Below are 19,252 nucleotides of genomic sequence, written 5' to 3'. Positions count from 1 at the left end.
ACGAGATACAAAATCAGGCTCGATATCGCACACACAGATACAGATGACGACAAGATACTATCGCAAGCGGAACAACAATCACATAATTTAATACGTTTTCCGATAAAGTATTGCTACTATCTAATCGTGTTCTTCTCTCGGTACTGTTTTTAATCAGGCTGAAATACAACTAGTTTTTTAACATTTTTAAACGTTCATAAAATACGGTATCGTGATTGTTTTGGACGAACAAAGAACTCGAGCAGCACGTGTATCGTCACCGAGTATCTACCGACCATAAATTGAAATTTCATTTACGGATACGTACTTCGTTGTTGTAGCAACGGAAACGTAATTAATAATCAAACTAACTATTCTAAATGCCAAGCCTCCTGTGACCGTTATCACATATTCCCTTATCGCAAAAGAAAACCCGATAAAATGGCACGCCATTATGTGATCACTGAGCTTGTGTTATGGTATGAATAAGCCATTGTTTATATCATTCAATCGATGCAGTTTTGGTAAGTACACTTTAAGATTATTGTTTATGATTTATGATTTACGATTTATGATTTATGATTTCTTTCTTTAAACGAAAGTTAGTTATTGGCTGACAAGGAACGTAATCACGATAAAATAGATTAAATCGGAAACACCCCGGTGTTAAGATTGCTGTAAAGTAAAATGAAGTTATCGCTTCTGTAGCAGTTTTTGAAGATACAATTGCATGAATTTATTGTTTCAAACGTTTCATTTTTCTACATACATCATTTATTTAAATAAATGAAATTACGAAGAATGAAATTATACTCACTTTGAGCGTTATGTTAATAATTATAACAATTACCGGAATTGTACAGTCTACGAAAACATAGATTTAACAGTAAAACATTTTAAATTCTAATTGTTGTGTAACGCTAGTTTCAACATAATGGTAATTGCTGTAAATGTATGTATAACGAAGAATTTAAAGGCACAAATGCTACAGTTGCGAGATAGTAATTTAACGCATTTATAAGCTATACTGTCTCAGTTACGTAGATTAACAAACATTGAGCACAATTAGAGCGTAGAGCGGTTGCATTTCTTATTAGGTGACATCTTAATTTGAAGCGAATAAAATTAACGAGATATACTGTACGAAGATTAAAATGGGTGGAGCCCTTTTCAATTTTTATGTACCTTAAAGTTCGTTTAGTTGGTTCTGCTCGAACAAAAAAGAAATACTAGTCGTGTTAAATATCCAACAAGATAAACAATCATTGAATTCAATCTACAATACGTTATAAGATCTATCCATATTCAGTAAAATCAACGAGTAGTTCGTTAGCAGCATTTTCTCGAGTGTAAAGTGGACCTCTCGTTGCGAAGAGTGGGTACCGAGTGAGTGCGCGCGCGTGCTATCGCCATCTTTTTTTCTCTTTCCCTTTCTCTCTTTATCGGTCTGTTCGCGCTCAAGTCCCGGTCGCTGACTACGTGTCCCCCTAGGGCGCCAGCGGTGCGCATGCGCAGCTTTGCGATTATGACGTCATGCACCATGACGCCACAACGCCCGATTGGCGGAGCGCGTCGTAGCCGTCGTTGTGTCGTCGTCGTCGTCGTTGTCGAATCGTGGACCGTGTAGTGCGAAGCGGGGTGAGGGAAAGGAAAGACCGCGAGGGGGAAGAGAGCGACACCCGTAGCTCCGCTTTACCGCCGCATTCTCGAGCGTTCGTCTCCTCGTACGGCAACCAGGCGAGCGAGCACACGTCGTGTCGCGCGCATACCATTACTTCGTGTCTCGTGTTCAACCTAGAATACGGTTCCCCGCTTTCGTTAGCGTGCGTCTGTGCGCTATACTAATGACGCTTAGTCATTAGTTTATTACGATAACTGATTACTGCAAGGGTAAGTTGTGGCAAAAATATCTGGCGTCCGAGAAGCGTGTTCTTCTTTTTCTCTGCTCCGCCTCTACGGCGCGTAGCTCGCTTCGAGCGCCCGTAATACGCGCTGAAACCCCGGCGCAATAATCGACAAACTCTCGAGCGTCGTTTCGTCGCGCCGATCCATGTAGCCACGACACGAAAGTGGAAAGGAAACGTGAGAAACTCAGTGCGAGTATACAGTGATTTTCTCGGGAGTGAAGTTAGGTTTTGTGTGGTGTTTATGCAGAGATTTGCACAGTCTCTCATGTGTATGCTGTAAAAATCGACTCTGTGCGTTTCCGTGTGCGTGGGAGAAATCCAGAAACAGGATAATAGCCGTGTAAAAGTGGATGTGAGTGATACTGATACACATTGTGTCTCGCCGAATATTCACGGACGAAATAGTCTGGCAAAATGATGGGAAAGAGAACGCAGTGCTACTTGTGCGATCTGCCCAGGATGCCTTGGGCCATGATCATGGACTATTCGGAACCCGTGTGCCGCGGTTGCGTGAATTACGAAGGTGCCGACAGGATAGACCTGGTATTGGAATCGGCCAAGCAAATGAAAAAGGCACACGGCTTTCAAGAAGCCAGATCATCGACGTCGAAAGGATACAGAACGACCGGGCACACCGAACACAACGGCGGCACCAATTTAGACGTTCTGCCGATACAGAATACTGGTCAGAGCCATTCGAGGCATCACAATATCGCCGGTTACTCGCAGCTTCACCATCGAAACTCGATCACCGAATTTAACTCTGGCACCTCTAGGCAACAGATTTCTCGGCAGCACGAGGAAACTCATGAAATTGCAAATGGCATGAGGAGTAATAACGTGAGAATTCCAAACGCCCACCTAGCTGCGGTGGCGCATCACGTGAATCTCAGCCACAACAGAGGCATTGCACAGCTCAAGCGGGGTATTTCCACTATTGACGAAGACGAACACGCGGAGAAGAGGCTTTCCTTAGAGGAACAGCATCCGGTTAGACCGCCATTGACCAGGGGCGATTCCTTGCCAGCTGTAAGTCTCGCCGTCAGTTACGTCCAGGATAGAACCAAGGAAAAGCATCCTGTAAGAGCACCCAGTTTCGAGACCGCTACTACATTCAAGGCCAATGGTGAGTTACATATGTAGATGGCACAATGTGGGTACTCGTGTTACATACACGTTTCCATTAAATCTGGCAGTGTCTCGACTCCTTCGTTTTCCTCAGAATTTTATTTCTACGAATCCCAGCCGTATTTACAAATTTCAAATTTGACACGATCACAAGGTACAATATTTTTTTTACCGTTGTTTTCGTTTAATTGATTTTAGCCAAAAGTTGACTAATTTTTGGAAGACAAGTTATAGATATCCTTCGTCGACCCATGAAATTTGATATAATCGGAATTTACAATTACCACGGTTCGATTTTAATCTATCGCGTTCGTATTAAAGGCTCGCATTAAAACAACGTCTACGTTTCTCAAGCAAACGGTCTTACTCGTGTTATCGGTTGGTAGTAAAAATAGGAATGCGTTTTAGTCGTGCGCGTGGCCATCTGGCAGGAGAAAAGAGCCGCATGCGTGTGTTAAAAGACGCGTGCTCAGCCTTTAGACTTCGAAGAATCATCACGGTTAAAGGAAGTTACACCTCCCTTCTCTCTTTCCTTCTACTACGATCGCCTTGGCGTAAGCTTCTTTCTTTCTCTGTTCTTCAGCCAGTTCCTTCATTGGGACGAACGGCAGTCGTCCAAACGCGTATAAAGGAGACGTACGTTGAGCACGTGATGGGACGACCAAAAGATACACCGAGTTGCCGCGCCGTGACGTCCAATCGAATGACGTCACACAGTATATTTAGATACAATGAATGAGACCGTTGTTGCTTAATACAAATCACATCAACGTTGGGAACATTTTGCGAGCGTAATTTCATCAGCGAAATTGTAACGAACGAGACTAATTCTGTTTGCGTACATTACGACCGACGCCTTTCTACGAAGTATTATATTTTATCGAACGAGTTTAAGCTGCGATTATATTCAAATCGTGCGTAGAATTGTGTAGAAAGTAATTTTTTTTTTTTATTTTCTTTACACAAAGTACGTTTTTTCTGTTAATTCGATCGCGTCGGTGTAATACTTTCTTGAAAACCGGTTCGAGTCTGTGCAGCACGATATTTTGCTGCATCGCGAAGGTAACTGTAGCGTGGCCCCCTTTTTCTTGCGCTCTTTTTCGTTGAACATGGCTCATTGACGAAGCGGTTGACGTTGCTCGAGTTGGTTCGCTTCGCGTTGTTTGCCCACACGTACCTACCTATCTACAACCGGGGTGACCTTGGTCATCGACCGTTATTTCGACACTGGCCACTTTCTAATTCGACCTTAACGCGTGTGTTTACGGTTATCGAATGGCTCGCTGCAGTGACCATACGGACGGTCATCTGTCTCGTCGTTGTGCGCCCCTTCGTCGTATAAATATGATCGGAAAAATTTTCTTTCACGCGGAAGAAAGTCTTATAAATTATAAACTTATCGTTGGTCGAATAAACGAAACAAACAAAATCGAATTTATTAATACTTTTCCGTGATGTAACGCTTATCTTAACGAGAAAGGAAACGACGCATCCATTTGATCGTTGAAATGTTTATAGGCCATTGTAATGATTTAACACTATAAGTACGATCGAGAAAAATACTTCTGCGAAGTAACGGAATAACGTAGTCGGTTTTACCTCGCTTCAGGTATTTTTCTGTTACCTGACCTTAAACCGTTGGACTCTTGAAATTACGATGAAAGGGTAATTAATAGCTATTACTAGGCTTTAAAATTATCGACTGAAAAATCAAGCGTCGACAGATCCTGGAGAACCTAACGGTTTTTAAAAACCGTTCTGTTTAAAGGATTGAGATGTACGGAAATTGCACGGGATTAGGTATTCTAGAAACGAAATACGCAGACTGTTGTCTGTACGGTATAGAAATTCGTTTTTGTATCCAGTTAGTCGATTCGTGCTTAACTGTCGATGATTGTAAATACTTTTCGACGATGACTTAAGGGGAGATTGAAATTCTCGTAGAAAATGCTTGCACACTGATGTATTCATTGGTTCACTTATTTTTTTTATCTATCTTTTTTATGCTCGAGGGTGGCGTTTCCGTTCAGAAGATAGAATCCACATTTACGTATGCGCGTTTTGATAAAAATAGATTACTGCTGGCAAAGATTAGGGTCTGGAAATAAACATAGGTTATGACAGAATTTTTTTGAAAGTTAAAGCGTTGCGTTTTTTAATTTCCTTTATTCATACTTTATATGAAACAATAATTGTGTTTGTGGCTTGATCCAATTAGGCTGAAATTTTAATTAAAAAAATATATATATATATACCTCAATTAAATTCTAACATATTTATGATGCAGTGTTTTGTAATATTATTTATTTTACATTAAGCATTTCAATATAAATATTTATATGGTAACAAGAAACAGACGTGACAAATGCAAACGCTGTCCTCGTATTCTTATCGCATTAAAACTGTCGAGGCGGTATAATTCTGTGTGTAATTATCTGACCGCTCGTACGATATTTTCCCTCCCCAGCTACTTCAATTTATTGTTCATTTCACTTTATCTGTGCATATTACGTTCTCCCGTCACTCAATTCCTCTGCGAAGGGAGTTAACTTACGTCTAGCACTCCCATTCTCCTTAATAAAGAGTAAATGCATAAAAAGTTTACGAAGCGGCAATTTTCTAAATAAATATGATAAAGGAATATAATTACATCTTATATGGTAATATTCTGAACATGAAATTTCGTATTGTCTTTTTTTTGTTTTTGTTGTTCTTCTCTGTACCAGATAGTACACAATGTATAATAAGTATTTTAAAATTTTAGAATTCATGTACGCGTAATCAGTCCGTTGGTCGGTTTTTGGTATTTTACGTATTCGGATCGATTATGCGATGGAAATACGTCGTGTCGTTTTTCGACCGATTGATTGGTTCAATACATACAAGTATGCGTGCGTGTGCGAAGGAGAGACGGGTGAGAAACGACGGCCGTCAACGGTAGTAACGAGAGCGAGCCTGAGTCGTGTTTCGAAACGATGGCCACGCTTCGCGGTTCTCGACTATGCTCCATCGATCGCGTACAGATACAGACAGACATGTATACATTGGTTTCGTCCTCTACGTCACTGGTCGATTATCGCGTTCGTCCCGTCTTGCGTGTTTCCTCGTTGTGTTTTATACGGGGTGTTGCAAAACACATCACGGAACTGCAGTTCGACAGTAATCAAATTTCGAAAATATCGATACGCTTTGCGTATTCCGTGAGCGCGTTAGTTACGATGTTGTATGTAATCTGCTTGGAATACGTAAACATAGTTTATTTTTGTTCTTTCTTTTTTCTTCTCTTTTTTTTTTATCGTTTCACAACCCGTCAAATTTCGCATCGACGTACGTGACATTTAGCCATCCGTGGTTCGAAATGCGTTGTTTCCTTGTTTCATTAACGATTCACCAAGGTTATCTCCGAGTTCCTGAACGTAGACCTAAGAATAAACTTTCGGTACACTATGTAGAGAGACGTCAACCGTGAACGCGTGTTGACGGCGGCGTCGACAAAACGCACTGGGGAGGGTCATACTTTCGAAACAAGGCCACTCTATAGTCAACCGGTTCGCAGCTATATACAAAGCGCACAGTGTGACTAAGCCGGCCGCCTACGTGCGTGATGCGATGTCGTCTGTTATAAAACCCGCGCATGCGTTTTCCTTCCCTCCGACCTCTCCCTTGGACCCGCGCGTCTACTCTTTTACTTCGCTTCCTCCAGCAGCTACGTTTCTTCGCATGATTCGAGATAGATAGAGGGACGCGACAGCGGTCCTTGCTCTATCAAAGTCGCGTCACGGAAAAGTACCGGTCACACGGCTTCTCGGTGGCAGACCACGCTCTCTCTACTCGAGGGACCTCGGTGACTCGCATGGTGGCCGGTGGTGGGGGAAAGTACGTGCGGATGCTGTGTTGCACTGGAATAGCTGGATACGAGATATCGCGTGTCACGGTCCTCCTCCGTAGAACGTGACGAAACCGTGCTTTTTAATATCGATTCGCGCTTATCTGTCGCTGGGGGAATGCGTTTCCCCGTATGGGGGTTCGGAAACGTGTAAACATCGCCGAGAAAAATAATGAAGCGATAACCGAGAAGTAGTGCGTTGTCAATAAATTCCATTGCGTAGCATCGATAAAACTGAATGGATAAAATTATTTCCGATGTAGAATGTTTATGAAAATTTAACTCCGGAGAAACAAGACCGATTCTTAGAAACTCGATAAAGCATTGTAAATTGCCAGCTTTCGTGTAGATATCTAGCATCGATTAAAGGTGTAGTAGCCTGCTATAAACGAACATGCTACGTTCTCCTATAATCGCTTTCATAAACATTGGATGTTGCTTTAAGTTAATTAGGTAATAAATTTAAAGAACTAGTATGTACTAGTTTGAAAATATTTTGCATTATTATTGGAGAAATCTGTTCACTTTTAATTACCGACGGAAGAGTTCGGTAAATTCAAGAAAGTAAATGTTTACCGTTGTTTGTTAACCTCTCTTTTAACGTATATTCGATTCATCGAGAAAAGGAACGCGTTTACGAACGAGACAACAATTCTCGTTTTCGTAAAGTATTAAATAAGCGATTAGAAATGCCTGCGCATTATTTCAATAAACAAATTTAATCAAATTAACAATTTAAAATTATCGATATTACACGCTGCTATGTAAACTAAAATTTCATATAATCGAACACAGTCTTACTATTGCGAACTGATTTGTATAAATTCCATGTTGCTGCGAACCAATTTACCGGTAATCCAACCGTGCTATTGTTACACAAGATAGACTTTTCGTTCGTTCAGAGGCACATCGAACCAAGTATTCTCGCGTTCAATTTCCAAACGTCGCCAAGTATTTTCATTTACAAGCAGACCATAATTTATTAACCACAGTAACGAATATTTACCGTTAAAATTCCAAGTGTACGTCGAATTTGTTCACGAGATGAAAAAAAAACCGGTAATTGTACAGTATCGCGCAGCATCGAATAACACCCTTCAGTTTCGTACGTTATAACGTAGCTCGTTAGAAGTATCGTACATTATACGATACAGTATCGCGCGTCGCGATACAGTATCGTACGTTACGGCATAATATCAGACATTGCGAACTGGTGGCATATTATCATACGTTACGATACAGCGATACGAATGAATCTGCCATCGTACACTGGTCTCAGAAATACTTACTACCTACACGTGTATCGCGTGTTAACGATTCCAACGCCGAGACCGCCCGATGATGGTTTAAGCGTTTCGTAAACAATATCAAAATGCGTAACCTCGTAACGTCTTGTGGTACTCGGACACCAGGATACTACTCTACATTCTGGGGTGTACGAGCGGCGATCGCGGCCATGAAAAGTAAAGAAGTCACGAAAAGCATTCCGTGCGCGCGCACACACATGCGCACACGCACACGCGCACACACCAAACGGCGATATCGAAGGCGCGTCGTGTTCCACGATCACCGGTGGTGTCTCCGACTGAATATAAATCTCTCGGTAATATTGAAATTCGATCGACTTAACGGACAGCTGATAATTCAGCCGGTAAACGTTCGAAAGTCGGCCGAAGTTGTCCAACCGAGCACGGAATTCGTAGAAAACTGGGTCCCCTGTAACCGACGTCTATGCAGATAGATAGAACACGATGCGTGGATAATAAAACCGACTACTACGCGCGTTTCGTGAAGCGTAATCGCGACATTCTCGGTACGACGAGGGCAAAGGATATCTATTTCTGTCTTCCCATCTGAATCATTCCCTTGTTAAAAACTGCACAGCAGGAAATGTTCTTCGTAGATTATTCTCCAGAAATATGTAAACACCCCGATGAAAAAAATATCACCGTGCACCGCTACCAAGAATTTTCGACGATCGGCGATCGCGCTCGGTGTCCTCGTTCGTGTAACGATTCGTTCGCTATTACGTCTTAGCAAAGATCCACCGAACTGTTGATTTTCAGGAGCGTACGTCGGTCCGTCTATCCCATTGGCGCCGGCAAACGTGGCGGCAAATGGTGGAGGTTCGCCTCTTCGTCCACGAACGAGCCCTCCGCCACCGCCACCACCGGCTCAGGAGAGCTCCAACGATAACTCGCAGTCGAATCACCATCAGGTAATTAAAAGTTTGTTTTGAACAACAAACGTCTTAAAAGTATATTTTTCGTTGGTAGACCGTTCGTATTCGAGCATGCACATTGAATAGAATTTTATGCTCCAGGGTTCGACGAACGGTCCGTCGCCTATGGCAGCGCTAATGTCCGTTGCTGACAACCTAGCATCGCCCGAATCAGTGCCACAACCACCGAACAATCCGAGTCCAACCAGCAGAAGCCCCCCAACTACGGCTACAAACGCTCAGCAACGCAGCGCCTCCAGAGGTTCGCAACACAGCCCGAACAGTTCAGGTAAAATCGCTCTTACGGGTCTTTGGTTCTTTTTATGTGTATTAGGTTGTTCGAAAAGTCGTTTCGTTTTTTTTTCTTCTTTTTTTGGTGAAAACGAAACATGATATTTTTAGAGTGTTTTAGAGTGTAATCGTAACTTTATGTACGCGTATTCTTAAAATAGTTATAAAATAGAAATCATATTTTCCCGAAAGGAATGCAAGTGATATCAAACGATATAAGAATTTACATAAAGTTAAACGAATAAAGGAACTAATGATAAATCTCAGATCGGAAATTTAAATTAAATTTTAAAACGATCGTTCAACTGGACGTGGTACGATTGATGTTGGAGGTCCTCGCAGACCAACGCGAAATGTTCGTCGCGTTAACGAAATGTTCTCGGTTAGAGAATGGTCCCCGGGTACCATTTTAAGTTTTTGCATTGTAACTCGGACAGGTGTCGGTGCAATACAGTTTTTAAAAAAGTAATTTCTAGTGTGAACGATACTTGACAAAAGGAGCAGAATAAGGATTTATTTGGAAAATCATTTCGTTTTTGTTTTTTTTTTTTGTGAAAACGAAACATGATTTTTTTAGAGCGTATAAACATTTTATTAAATTATATATTCTCCATTTTGGAAAACGAAATTACTTTCCGAACGACCCAATATATTCATTGAATTATTAATTACCATCGTTGTCGAGAGAACGTAAAATCTGATCGTGTTCTTCGCGCACAGGACCCTCGGGTAGGAGATCCAGTGGCTCGAGGCACGTATCGTCGACGACTGTGACAACATCGTCGGAAGGAGCGGTTGCACAAGTCGCCAGTGCCGAACAAGTAACGGCACCGATACTGAAATGTACCCTGTGTCAAGAACGTCTCGAAGACACCCACTTCGTTCAGTGCCCCAGCATGACGCACCACAAATTCTGTTTCCCCTGCAGCCGGGAGAGTATAAAGAGACAGGGCGCTGGCTCCGAGGTAGGTTTTCCTTTGAATAGCAATTTTTTTTTCTTTTCTCTCCTCTTCGAGACACCGGGATCGATTCGCGTCATTCGTCCCCCACCTGACACTCGTCCGTGCGCGTAAGAAACCTAATTCGACGGTGATTTCAATCGTTACAGGTTTATTGTCCAAGCGGGGAGAAGTGTCCATTGGCGAACAGCCAAGTGCCATGGGCGTTCATGCAAGGCGAGATAGCCACTATCTTGGGCGAGGACACCACGGGCTCCGGGCTTAAAGTAAAGAAGGAGAGGGAAACTTAAAGGATTCTCGTAGAGATTTAATCGGGGCTCAAATTTTGCACCCTCGTTGCAACGAGGGGTATCATGGTGGAACCGTGAAGGTTCACCGAAAATACTTTTGGTAATGGTGATAAATGTTGGCGATGGTGTGGGCCAACATATCGACTCGAGCCAAAGACGTTGTCGGTGTAAATTGGATTATCACGAAGTTGTTGACGTTGTCGGGGAAAGTGGACGATTTGATTCCCGGCGGCGCGCGTCGCCGGGCTTTTCCGGTTCACAGAGGCAACAATTGTTTCGATCGATCGTTAACTCGATCGAATTGTTTTGACTGGTCTTGAGAAGAAGTCTTTGGCATTTTGCACGCTGGCGTCGGTCCTGCACACGTGTACATATGGGATTATCGTAGAATGGTTAAATACGCGAGGAATAAAGGAAACGTGGTTTTCTTTTTTTTTTTTTTTTTTTTTTTTTTTAAATAATTATTTCGAAGAGGGAACGTAGGGCGAATCTGTACGAACAAAGCAGAGAAAAAAGCCACGGAGAGATTTGTGTCCGGTTTGGGTTTGTACTTAGGCACGATCGCCTTTATTGTTTGTTGTATCGCGAACGTTCTCGCGATTCTTTTCTTTTTTTTTTCTCTCTTTTGGATGGTACGACACAGACACACACACGCACACACACCGTACACACAGCGAGGAGACACACGTACACGCATAACGGAAACACACAGACGTTTGATCACATACACGAACATGTGTTTCGAACGGATACATCGACACATTGTACACGTACACACGTGCGAACGTAGACGTACCATACGTTCGACACACGAGACACCGTGCAAATTTTTTTGGCGGTTGTATTGTACTTTTATTTGTACCGCGCGCCGCAACGCGTGATTCGCGGATCAACCCGAAGTCGAGGAGCGTCGCTTCGGTGTTGTTGACCGTCGGGCCAAGCCCGCCGGTTTTTGTCCTTTTCTAATCTTTTATTTGTATACTCTTTCTACTGTTACACTCGTTGTATGATAAAAAACAAAAAAAAAAGAAGTAATAATAATAACGATCACGGCGGACATATTCAGACCCAGCGTACGGGTTTTTTCTGTACATTGTGTATATGTGTACATACCACGTTATTAATAAAACTTATGACTAAAGGAAGGTAACCATTTTTAAATGTACAAAAGGAAAACATTTGCATTCGTTTTGCGTGTTATCGATGATTAAATTATTCTTTCGTCCACCTACTTTTCTCGTTTCGGGATTTCACGCAAACAACAACTATACCACGTCTAATAAAATGATGTTCGAGCGTTTATCGCGCGCGCTGCTCTCGGTTCGCTTCGTTATTCTCTTTATTCTTATCGTTTCTTTCGAGAAATCTCGTAAATCCGTTGTGTGCATCTCTTTGTGAAACTCGTCCGGGTATTCGAAGAAGAAAAAAAAACACATTGAAGGGGTTAGCGACAAGGGATTGGGGGGGGGGGGGTAGGCTGAGGCGAGCATCGTTCTTATCCAGTCATTCTTCACGGATCAATATCCGATCGTGTAACGTCCACTTTCGCCTTTAGTTAATCGCTAGACTTTAAGTGAGGGCCTTTTGGTTTTTCATTTTGCCGATGGAAAAAGAAGTACGCCCGTCAAATAGGAACCATACACTCGCTATGTCTAAAACGTAAAAAAAAAATGGAAAAAACTGAAAAAAAAAATTGAAAAAAAAGAGAACGAAGAAGAGGAAGAGGAAGAGGAAGAGGATGGGAAAAAAAAGCAGACATACGTTCTCGCATACGTCCCGAAGGAGGAGGATCGTCGGGGCAGCGAGCAGCTCCTTTTGTATATATATTTGTACAAAACGGATCGGCACAATGAAGGGGAGCGGCGATTGGAAAAATCATATTCGCGAAACGAATCGCACGTGCGCGCGCGCTCGCGCCGCCCAGAGCTCAAGTTCTACGCTCCTTGTATTCGCGAGTTCGAAACGCGTGGATTTTCATTATTTTTTATTTTTCTTTTTTTTTTTTTGTAAATTTTTCTTTCATTCTTTCTCGAAAAGCGGAACTTGAGATCGGTTTCTTCGTCAACCGGGGCGCTGTTTAATCATGTTGTTTCGTGCGAGATTGAAAACGAAGCAACTGTAGAGGCTATCTGCGTTAGCGTAAGCAAAACTTATGTACCGAAGTATCGTGCAAAATTGACGAGAGAAAGATTGCGACTGTGTGCGTGTGTGCGTGTGTGAGAGAGAATACATGTGCGCGCGAGTGTGCGAGGGAACGGGAAAGAGATAGACAGGTGGTGGCCGATAAAAAGAGCACAATTGATCGTAGCAATACTTACAGAGGCTGTACGTGATATTTTTTAGTCCGAGGCAGGTAGTTCCTACCTTCGATGTCAAGTTGATTACGGCACTCGTTCAAGGGTTTGCGCCCGACTGCAAAAGAACTTCGTAGACGAAAAAAAAAGAAAAAAACGGAAAAAAATAAGCGACAAAAAAATAGAAACAAAGAAGATGAAACGGAAGAGGGGGGGAAAAAACGAAGAAAGGAAGCAAACAAAGGAAGAAGAAGAAGAAGAAGAAGACAGTTGACACTTTCTCGCGCGGATACGATCTCTTTATTTGTTATGTATATGTACACGCATACGCGATTCGCGAGCCGTGTGGCGGTCTTCGGTCAATGTCGAAGCGAATCAATTTTTTTTTGCGAGCGAACGAGGAGAGCCGTCATTTTCGAATCCGTCTCGGCTCGATTTTGGTCGTCGAATTCGTTCGTCTGAGCGCCGATCGTTGCTCTTTTTTCTCTTTCTTTTTTTTTTCTTTATTTTTCATTTTTTTTTTTTTTGGTACTCGTCGTTCGCAGTTGTTCGCGCGATCGACGCGTTTGTAAAACGCTTGCTCAATTTCACCCAAAACTATTTTTGGACGATGTTTTGCGGACATGGAGAAATTGGTTCCGGGCACGAACGAGTTTATCATTCAGGGGGCGGTGCGTAAGGGTGTTTTTTTTTCCTTTTTTTTTTTCTTTGGTCACCTGAACGAATCTAGCGCCGGGAACCTTTTGATATTCCTTTCGGTCGGCCGGATGAGCGAAATTGGTAGAATGCACCGAAAGAAAGGGGCGACACAAGGAGAAAGAAACAAAAAAATGGATCATTCGATTGGAATGACGAGCGTGTATGTTGATCCGTCGCGTGTTTGCATTTATCCAATTTGCTTTGTCGACGACCAAGCCTACCGAACACTTTTTGCGCGAACGTTTCCCGGTAAACGGAAACGGGGAAGCTGCTCTGAATTTCTTCGGCGAACCAGTCGTCTCACGCACCTGTATCGTTCGTTTCGTTTATTTTTTATGATTCTCGTATAGCTACACAGATTACACACGAAGGAAAGCGGAAGTACGAAACAATACGTCGAATAGCAATTGTAGTAGTGGATAATGAAAAATTTTCTAGTATACCATACCTCGAGGAACGCGTTACACTGTACTGTTTATCGTATGTATACAACATGCAAAAGCAAAAATATATGTGTTGATGTGTAATAATTGCGCGTTTTTATTTACCGGCCGCTGCACGGCGGTGATTCCACCCCGAGAACACACTATCCTCGCGTGTTCAACAGCCACCAGTGTGGTGTGTTTCCTTTTTATTACCATCAGGAGTTGCGTGGTTCGGGTAATTTTACGCATTTTATCTGCGATCGTTCTGGAACGTTATGTCTACGCGCTTGTGGACTTACGTATTCTTTTTTTTTATCGCACAAGGAAGACAATAAGATGGCGAAGTTGCTACGAACCGTTCACTTTTTGATCGTTTTAATGTTCGAAGAAATTGTAGAACAACTTTATCTTCCATCTTATTGCGCGTTTTAACACACTAAGAAACTAAAGGACGAAGAGATGGAAGGAAAAACCTGAACCGTCCGCAAACTTTTTCATCCGGGATAATTATTGATTTTTTACTGGTATTCGAAACCAGAGGTATATAGAACGGAAAATACGTTTTCGACGATAAAGTCGTTGAGAAATTTCAATAAAACGTATTGATAATTGAGCATATTGAATTTTGACACTACTCGAGTGGATAAATATACGTTTTTGTTTGATATCGAGGAAAAGAAGATCGTAGGAGGATTTACTGCATTTGCTACTTTTCTGTACTTAAATACAGCAAAATACGATAATAGATATAGTTCAATAAATAACATTTTGAAATACAGTTATATTTCAGGGAAGAAATAAAGAAAACATTTGCACGATAATAAGAATAATAATATTTTGTACACTTTCTGTTTCGAATTTCCCAAGAAATGAAAATTTGTATTGAATAGCGATCCATTCGGTTTACAGTCCAATGTTAATATTAATTTCTTATTTTCTTATTTTTCTACATAGCTTTGCAGAATACTGTTCTCTGCAGACGAATTTTTAAACACCTTAATAGTTGCAATCATCTCTAATTTGTACAATTCTAGCATCGCAATCTCCAGTCGAGAATTAATTTTAAATAATTTATTACAAACCAAATGTCTGTATTACTTTCGTTAAATCAAATTTTGCGCGAAAGGAGAAACTAGAATTACAAATTGCAACTTTTACTCGAGAAGAAACATCAATTACACCATAGTACGTACAATGGTGAATCGGCAAGGTTCGTTAATCCCGAGACAAGTAAAAGGTGAGCTTAAAACTCGAAAAAGTGAGAAGGAATACGAATATACAGTAATACCCGGATAACTGAATGAATTCACTCTCCTCGTCGGGCGGGCGTGCGAGGCTCGGTCTCGGCCCGGGATAAAAACCGGTCGATTCGTGGAAAAAAAAACGGTACCTTCCCCCCGATAACCAATCGGGAGCGGAAACGTAACGTTGGATTCGCTCCGACAGCGAATTTTCGTTCCGCGGACCAACGAGACTGGAAATCAACGCTGAGCAAAAAAAAAGAAATCTCTGAACCGACGCGACTCGAGAACCTCGTGAATAAATAAATAAATAAAAATAAATATATTATACTATTTTCTCCACGATTTATCGGCGTCCCTTTCGCCGTGAAATTGCGTTAAAATTCATCGTGAACTCCCCTCTCGAGCAACGTCGTTGCGGAAATTTTCAAGGCACCGACCGCATCATCGATCGGCGTGCCACCGAAAGTATGTATACGCGACGCGTAGTCTGGTCACAACACTCGGGGAAGCTCTCGGGCTTCGAAAGACTTCCTGAACTTTGAAAATCAATGCCAATGTTCAGCTGTTGTGTGATAGGTGGGCCAAAGAGAGAGAAACAGGAGAGGCCAAGAGCGAGTGGCGCGGTCTGGTGGGGAGAGGAATGGAGAGGGACAGGGTGAAAACGGGAAAAGCGGCATATTGATCTGTCTCTTCCAGACGGCTCGAATGCCAGCCACGCTTCGCTGTCTGCGCAACGGGTTCGGTGCTTAAAGCGGATGGACGTCGTAGGGTGAGAACGTGCTTAATCTTTACCCTACGGCGAATTGGTGACACGCGCGTGCACGCAGCGCGCGACGATGTTTTCCGATCGGGAGCGTGTCGATACTCGAAGGAATCGTTCTCGGAAAATTACGAGGTCGCCGCGGTGAACGCTAGCGAGCGAGATTCGCACGAAGCGATTCGCCGGGGTTAGGAATTTCACGCGATGCCTCGGACACACATCGTTCCCGATTAGTACGTGAGAACCGGTGGAAACACACGCGCGCGCCTGGAAACGGAACACGCGAGCACCACGGATGGTAGGCGGGAGGGTGAGAGGGACCACGGGGAGAGGAGGGGGGCAATTTTTTTCCGTCCGTCCGATAAACTCTATTGAGAACCGCGGCTGTGTATTCGTGGAAACGTTCGTATCGTGGAGCCTCTTGTTCGAACGTTCCATTATCCGTGCAACGGACGGGTATCCCGGAAAAGTTGACTAACCGTGGGATCATTTTAAAGGCGATGGACTTGTAACGCGCGATAACATGAAATCCAGAGGTTGCAACGATAATGCGTCGACAATGATTGCGTAACCAGTGATTCTGGGACCCACGTGTTACGAAGAATTTACAGCGGAGCCCTTTAAGGTATCATTTTATTTCTTCTAGAATATTGTACGAGATTCAGAGGAGAAATCTGAATCTCGTGTAACATTCGACAAAGGTAAAATGATATTTTTGATTTTCAATGAAACTTGGAAAGCATATTTATTGAATTAAACAACACTGTTGTTGGTATAAAATGTTTCTAACGAGGCAATTACCGAACTGTATATATTATTTATTACAGAGTTTGTATTTATGAAAAACAACAGAGATTGAACTGGTATAATTGTAGAAATGCTTGGAAATAAATTCTTGAAACACAGTCGTAAATAAAGTGTATCATATTTTAACTTCAATTACATTTTGGTCTCATATTTTGGCATTGTTTTCAAATTTTCTAGGGACAACTAGGAGAACAAGGATATGCACTGAATTTAATTTTCGATTTTATCAAAAAGGGAAGAATTTTATCAAAATTCATACTTAAACCCTAAATCGAGACAAGTGAAAAGAAATTATGAGAATATATATATATATGATTTAAACCTACAATAATTTAAACACGGGAACAAATACATGCTTCGTTATTAAAAATATAATAAGAGAACTTTGAACGATCCTTTGAATTAATAAAGTATCGTTGAACAACCAGAAACAATTATGACATTAAACTGATGTTTGTTTCTTGTTCGTTAGAAGGTCGTATTCTCTCAACGCTACTTCCATTCTGTAAAACTAATTGCGATATTCGAGCCATCGTATTACGTTGGTGAAAGCGTTTCAGCGTTTTTCTCCAAAGAATCGAACACGTCTCATAGGTTAGGACCTTCGTGCTTCGAGTAAACGTATTCCAATGCAGAGAGGGCGCTGTTGTTGTTCGACAGGGATAACGTTTCGCGTAATTCGCGCGAAAAAACGTAACAAACCATTACGGCATACTGGCTAGAAAGTATTTTAACGGATCGCAACGAGTAAAAGTCCGTTCCGAAAGAGTTGGAGCTTCCTTCTATCGCAGCCAACCACGGCAACCAGACCCGTTACATCGCGGTGAAATGACGAGACTCGCGGTATCGGTGGCACGCGAATTACGGTATCGTTTTATGATAAAATAGCAATGGGACCAAGCATATCGCGAGCACGGTAGAACCCACATCGTTCGAACGCCTTACCGTATACGCAGAACGAGTCGATGTATATAGTACTGTCTCTCGGGTTGTCACAGAGCTATCCCCACCACTGTTAACTGTATATATCTCTCCAGTACAGGCACTATTGTATTCGAATAATACATGGCGCTAGAAAAGAAGAATAATTTACACGCGATATTTATTCAATCGAATGGTTAATTTATTTTCTTGAAATAATTGTTATAAATACAACATTTTAAACTAATTATACCACCAAGACAAATTTTTGTTCGCGAGATATAATATTCTGTGTTTCAGAATTCTAATTCTCGTTTAACCGGTAACAAAAAAAGTTTATCTCGTTGCTTAAAAATTTTATCAGGATATTTTTGTTTTTACCAAAGGTGATCGAAAGATCCAGGTCGACAAGGTTCTGAATTGAAAAGATTTATATTAAAGAAATTGCTCGAGTCGACTAGCATACGTATTAATTTATTTAATAGTTGATCGTACAGAATAATTGAAAATTCTTTAATCGAGATGTTTGAAAATATCACTCGATCAATGATGTTAAACTATACTGCCAGATGACTCACCGTGTACGACACGATCGTACACTGGTACATCGACTTTAAAAGGCGTCGCGAATTACGTACCTTTGACGTATCGTTATTGATCACGGGGTCCGGAAGCATTAAAGCAGGAAGCCCCGTTGGAGATGCACCGACGTCACCTGCCATGATTTTCCTATTATAGCTTTCTGTAAAAGTATTCGATCGTCCATTACGCGCAAAGCATTGATCGCGTTTGATTCAGGTCCGTACGGAATAAGGCCTCGAGGAAACAGTAGCCTGCAACTTTAATACAGTCGTGTCTTCGTTATCCAAACGTTCCTTCATTCGAACAGGATATTTCCTTTTCTGTCGACGAGAACTTTTGTATTTACACTTTATTCGATCGCGACTAGTAAGAAATACAGTAGTAAGAAATATACTATTAAGAAATATAGTAGTAAGAAATATAGTAGTAAAAAATATAGTATTAAGAAATATAGTATTAGAAATATAGTAGTAAGAAATATAGTAGTAAGAAATATAGTATTAGAAATATAGTAGTAAAAAGTATAATAGTATGAAATATAATAGTAAAAAATATAATAGCAACAAATATAATAGTAAGAAATATAATAGCAACAAATATAATAGTAAGAAATATAATAGCAACAAATATAATAATAAGAAATATAATAGCAACAAATATAATAATAAGAAATATAATAGTCAAAAATATAATAGCAACAAATATATCGAACACATTTTACACGCAAAATGGAACCGAAAACACGAAGTTAATTTTTTTCTCGAGAAAATCGATTTTACATCTGTACGGGGCACGCGCACGTTTTGCTGAAATTCGATTGAACGGTGTCTGTCGTGCTCGTAGACGATGCAGACGCAAT

At 41.5% G+C, this 19,252-nt stretch overlaps 2 protein-coding genes across 5 annotated transcripts in view; both read left to right on the top strand.

The window, feature by feature from the left end:
- The window catches only part of LOC143150081 (uncharacterized), a 50,790-nt gene that overhangs the window by 24,260 nt on the left and 7,278 nt on the right, over window positions 1–19,252 (top strand). Inside the window, exon 1 of one of the 3 annotated variants that reach the window (XM_076318106.1) lies at window positions 16,463–16,708. The exons of the other annotated variants lie outside the window; for them this stretch is intronic. The gene's annotated coding sequence lies outside the window, so the exon portion shown is untranslated. Of the gene's footprint in view, window positions 1–16,462; window positions 16,709–19,252 lie in introns of those variants that run through there. 3 annotated transcript variants of the gene reach the window in all.
- On the top strand, window positions 1,626–12,632 carry Pits (Protein interacting with Ttk69 and Sin3A). 2 transcript variants are annotated; one of them, XM_076318152.1, is made up of 5 exons: window positions 1,626–3,012; window positions 8,967–9,118; window positions 9,209–9,410; window positions 10,133–10,377; window positions 10,521–12,632. In XM_076318152.1, the coding sequence occupies exons 1-5, from the start codon at window positions 2,301–2,303 to the stop codon at window positions 10,659–10,661; spliced, it is 1,452 nt and encodes a 483-aa protein (XP_076174267.1). In that variant the 5' UTR covers window positions 1,626–2,300; the 3' UTR covers window positions 10,662–12,632. The 2 variants fall into 2 exon arrangements, with proteins under 2 accessions (XP_076174267.1, XP_076174273.1); XM_076318158.1 differs by having other exon boundaries at window positions 1,631–3,012; window positions 9,224–9,410.

This window comes from Ptiloglossa arizonensis, chromosome 1 (genome assembly GCF_051014685.1).
Source record: "Ptiloglossa arizonensis isolate GNS036 chromosome 1, iyPtiAriz1_principal, whole genome shotgun sequence".
NCBI classification, from domain to species: Eukaryota; Metazoa; Arthropoda; class Insecta; order Hymenoptera; family Colletidae; genus Ptiloglossa; species Ptiloglossa arizonensis.
Note: the sequence above shows the minus strand (reverse complement) of the source record. Positions and strands in the feature narration are given on the sequence as shown.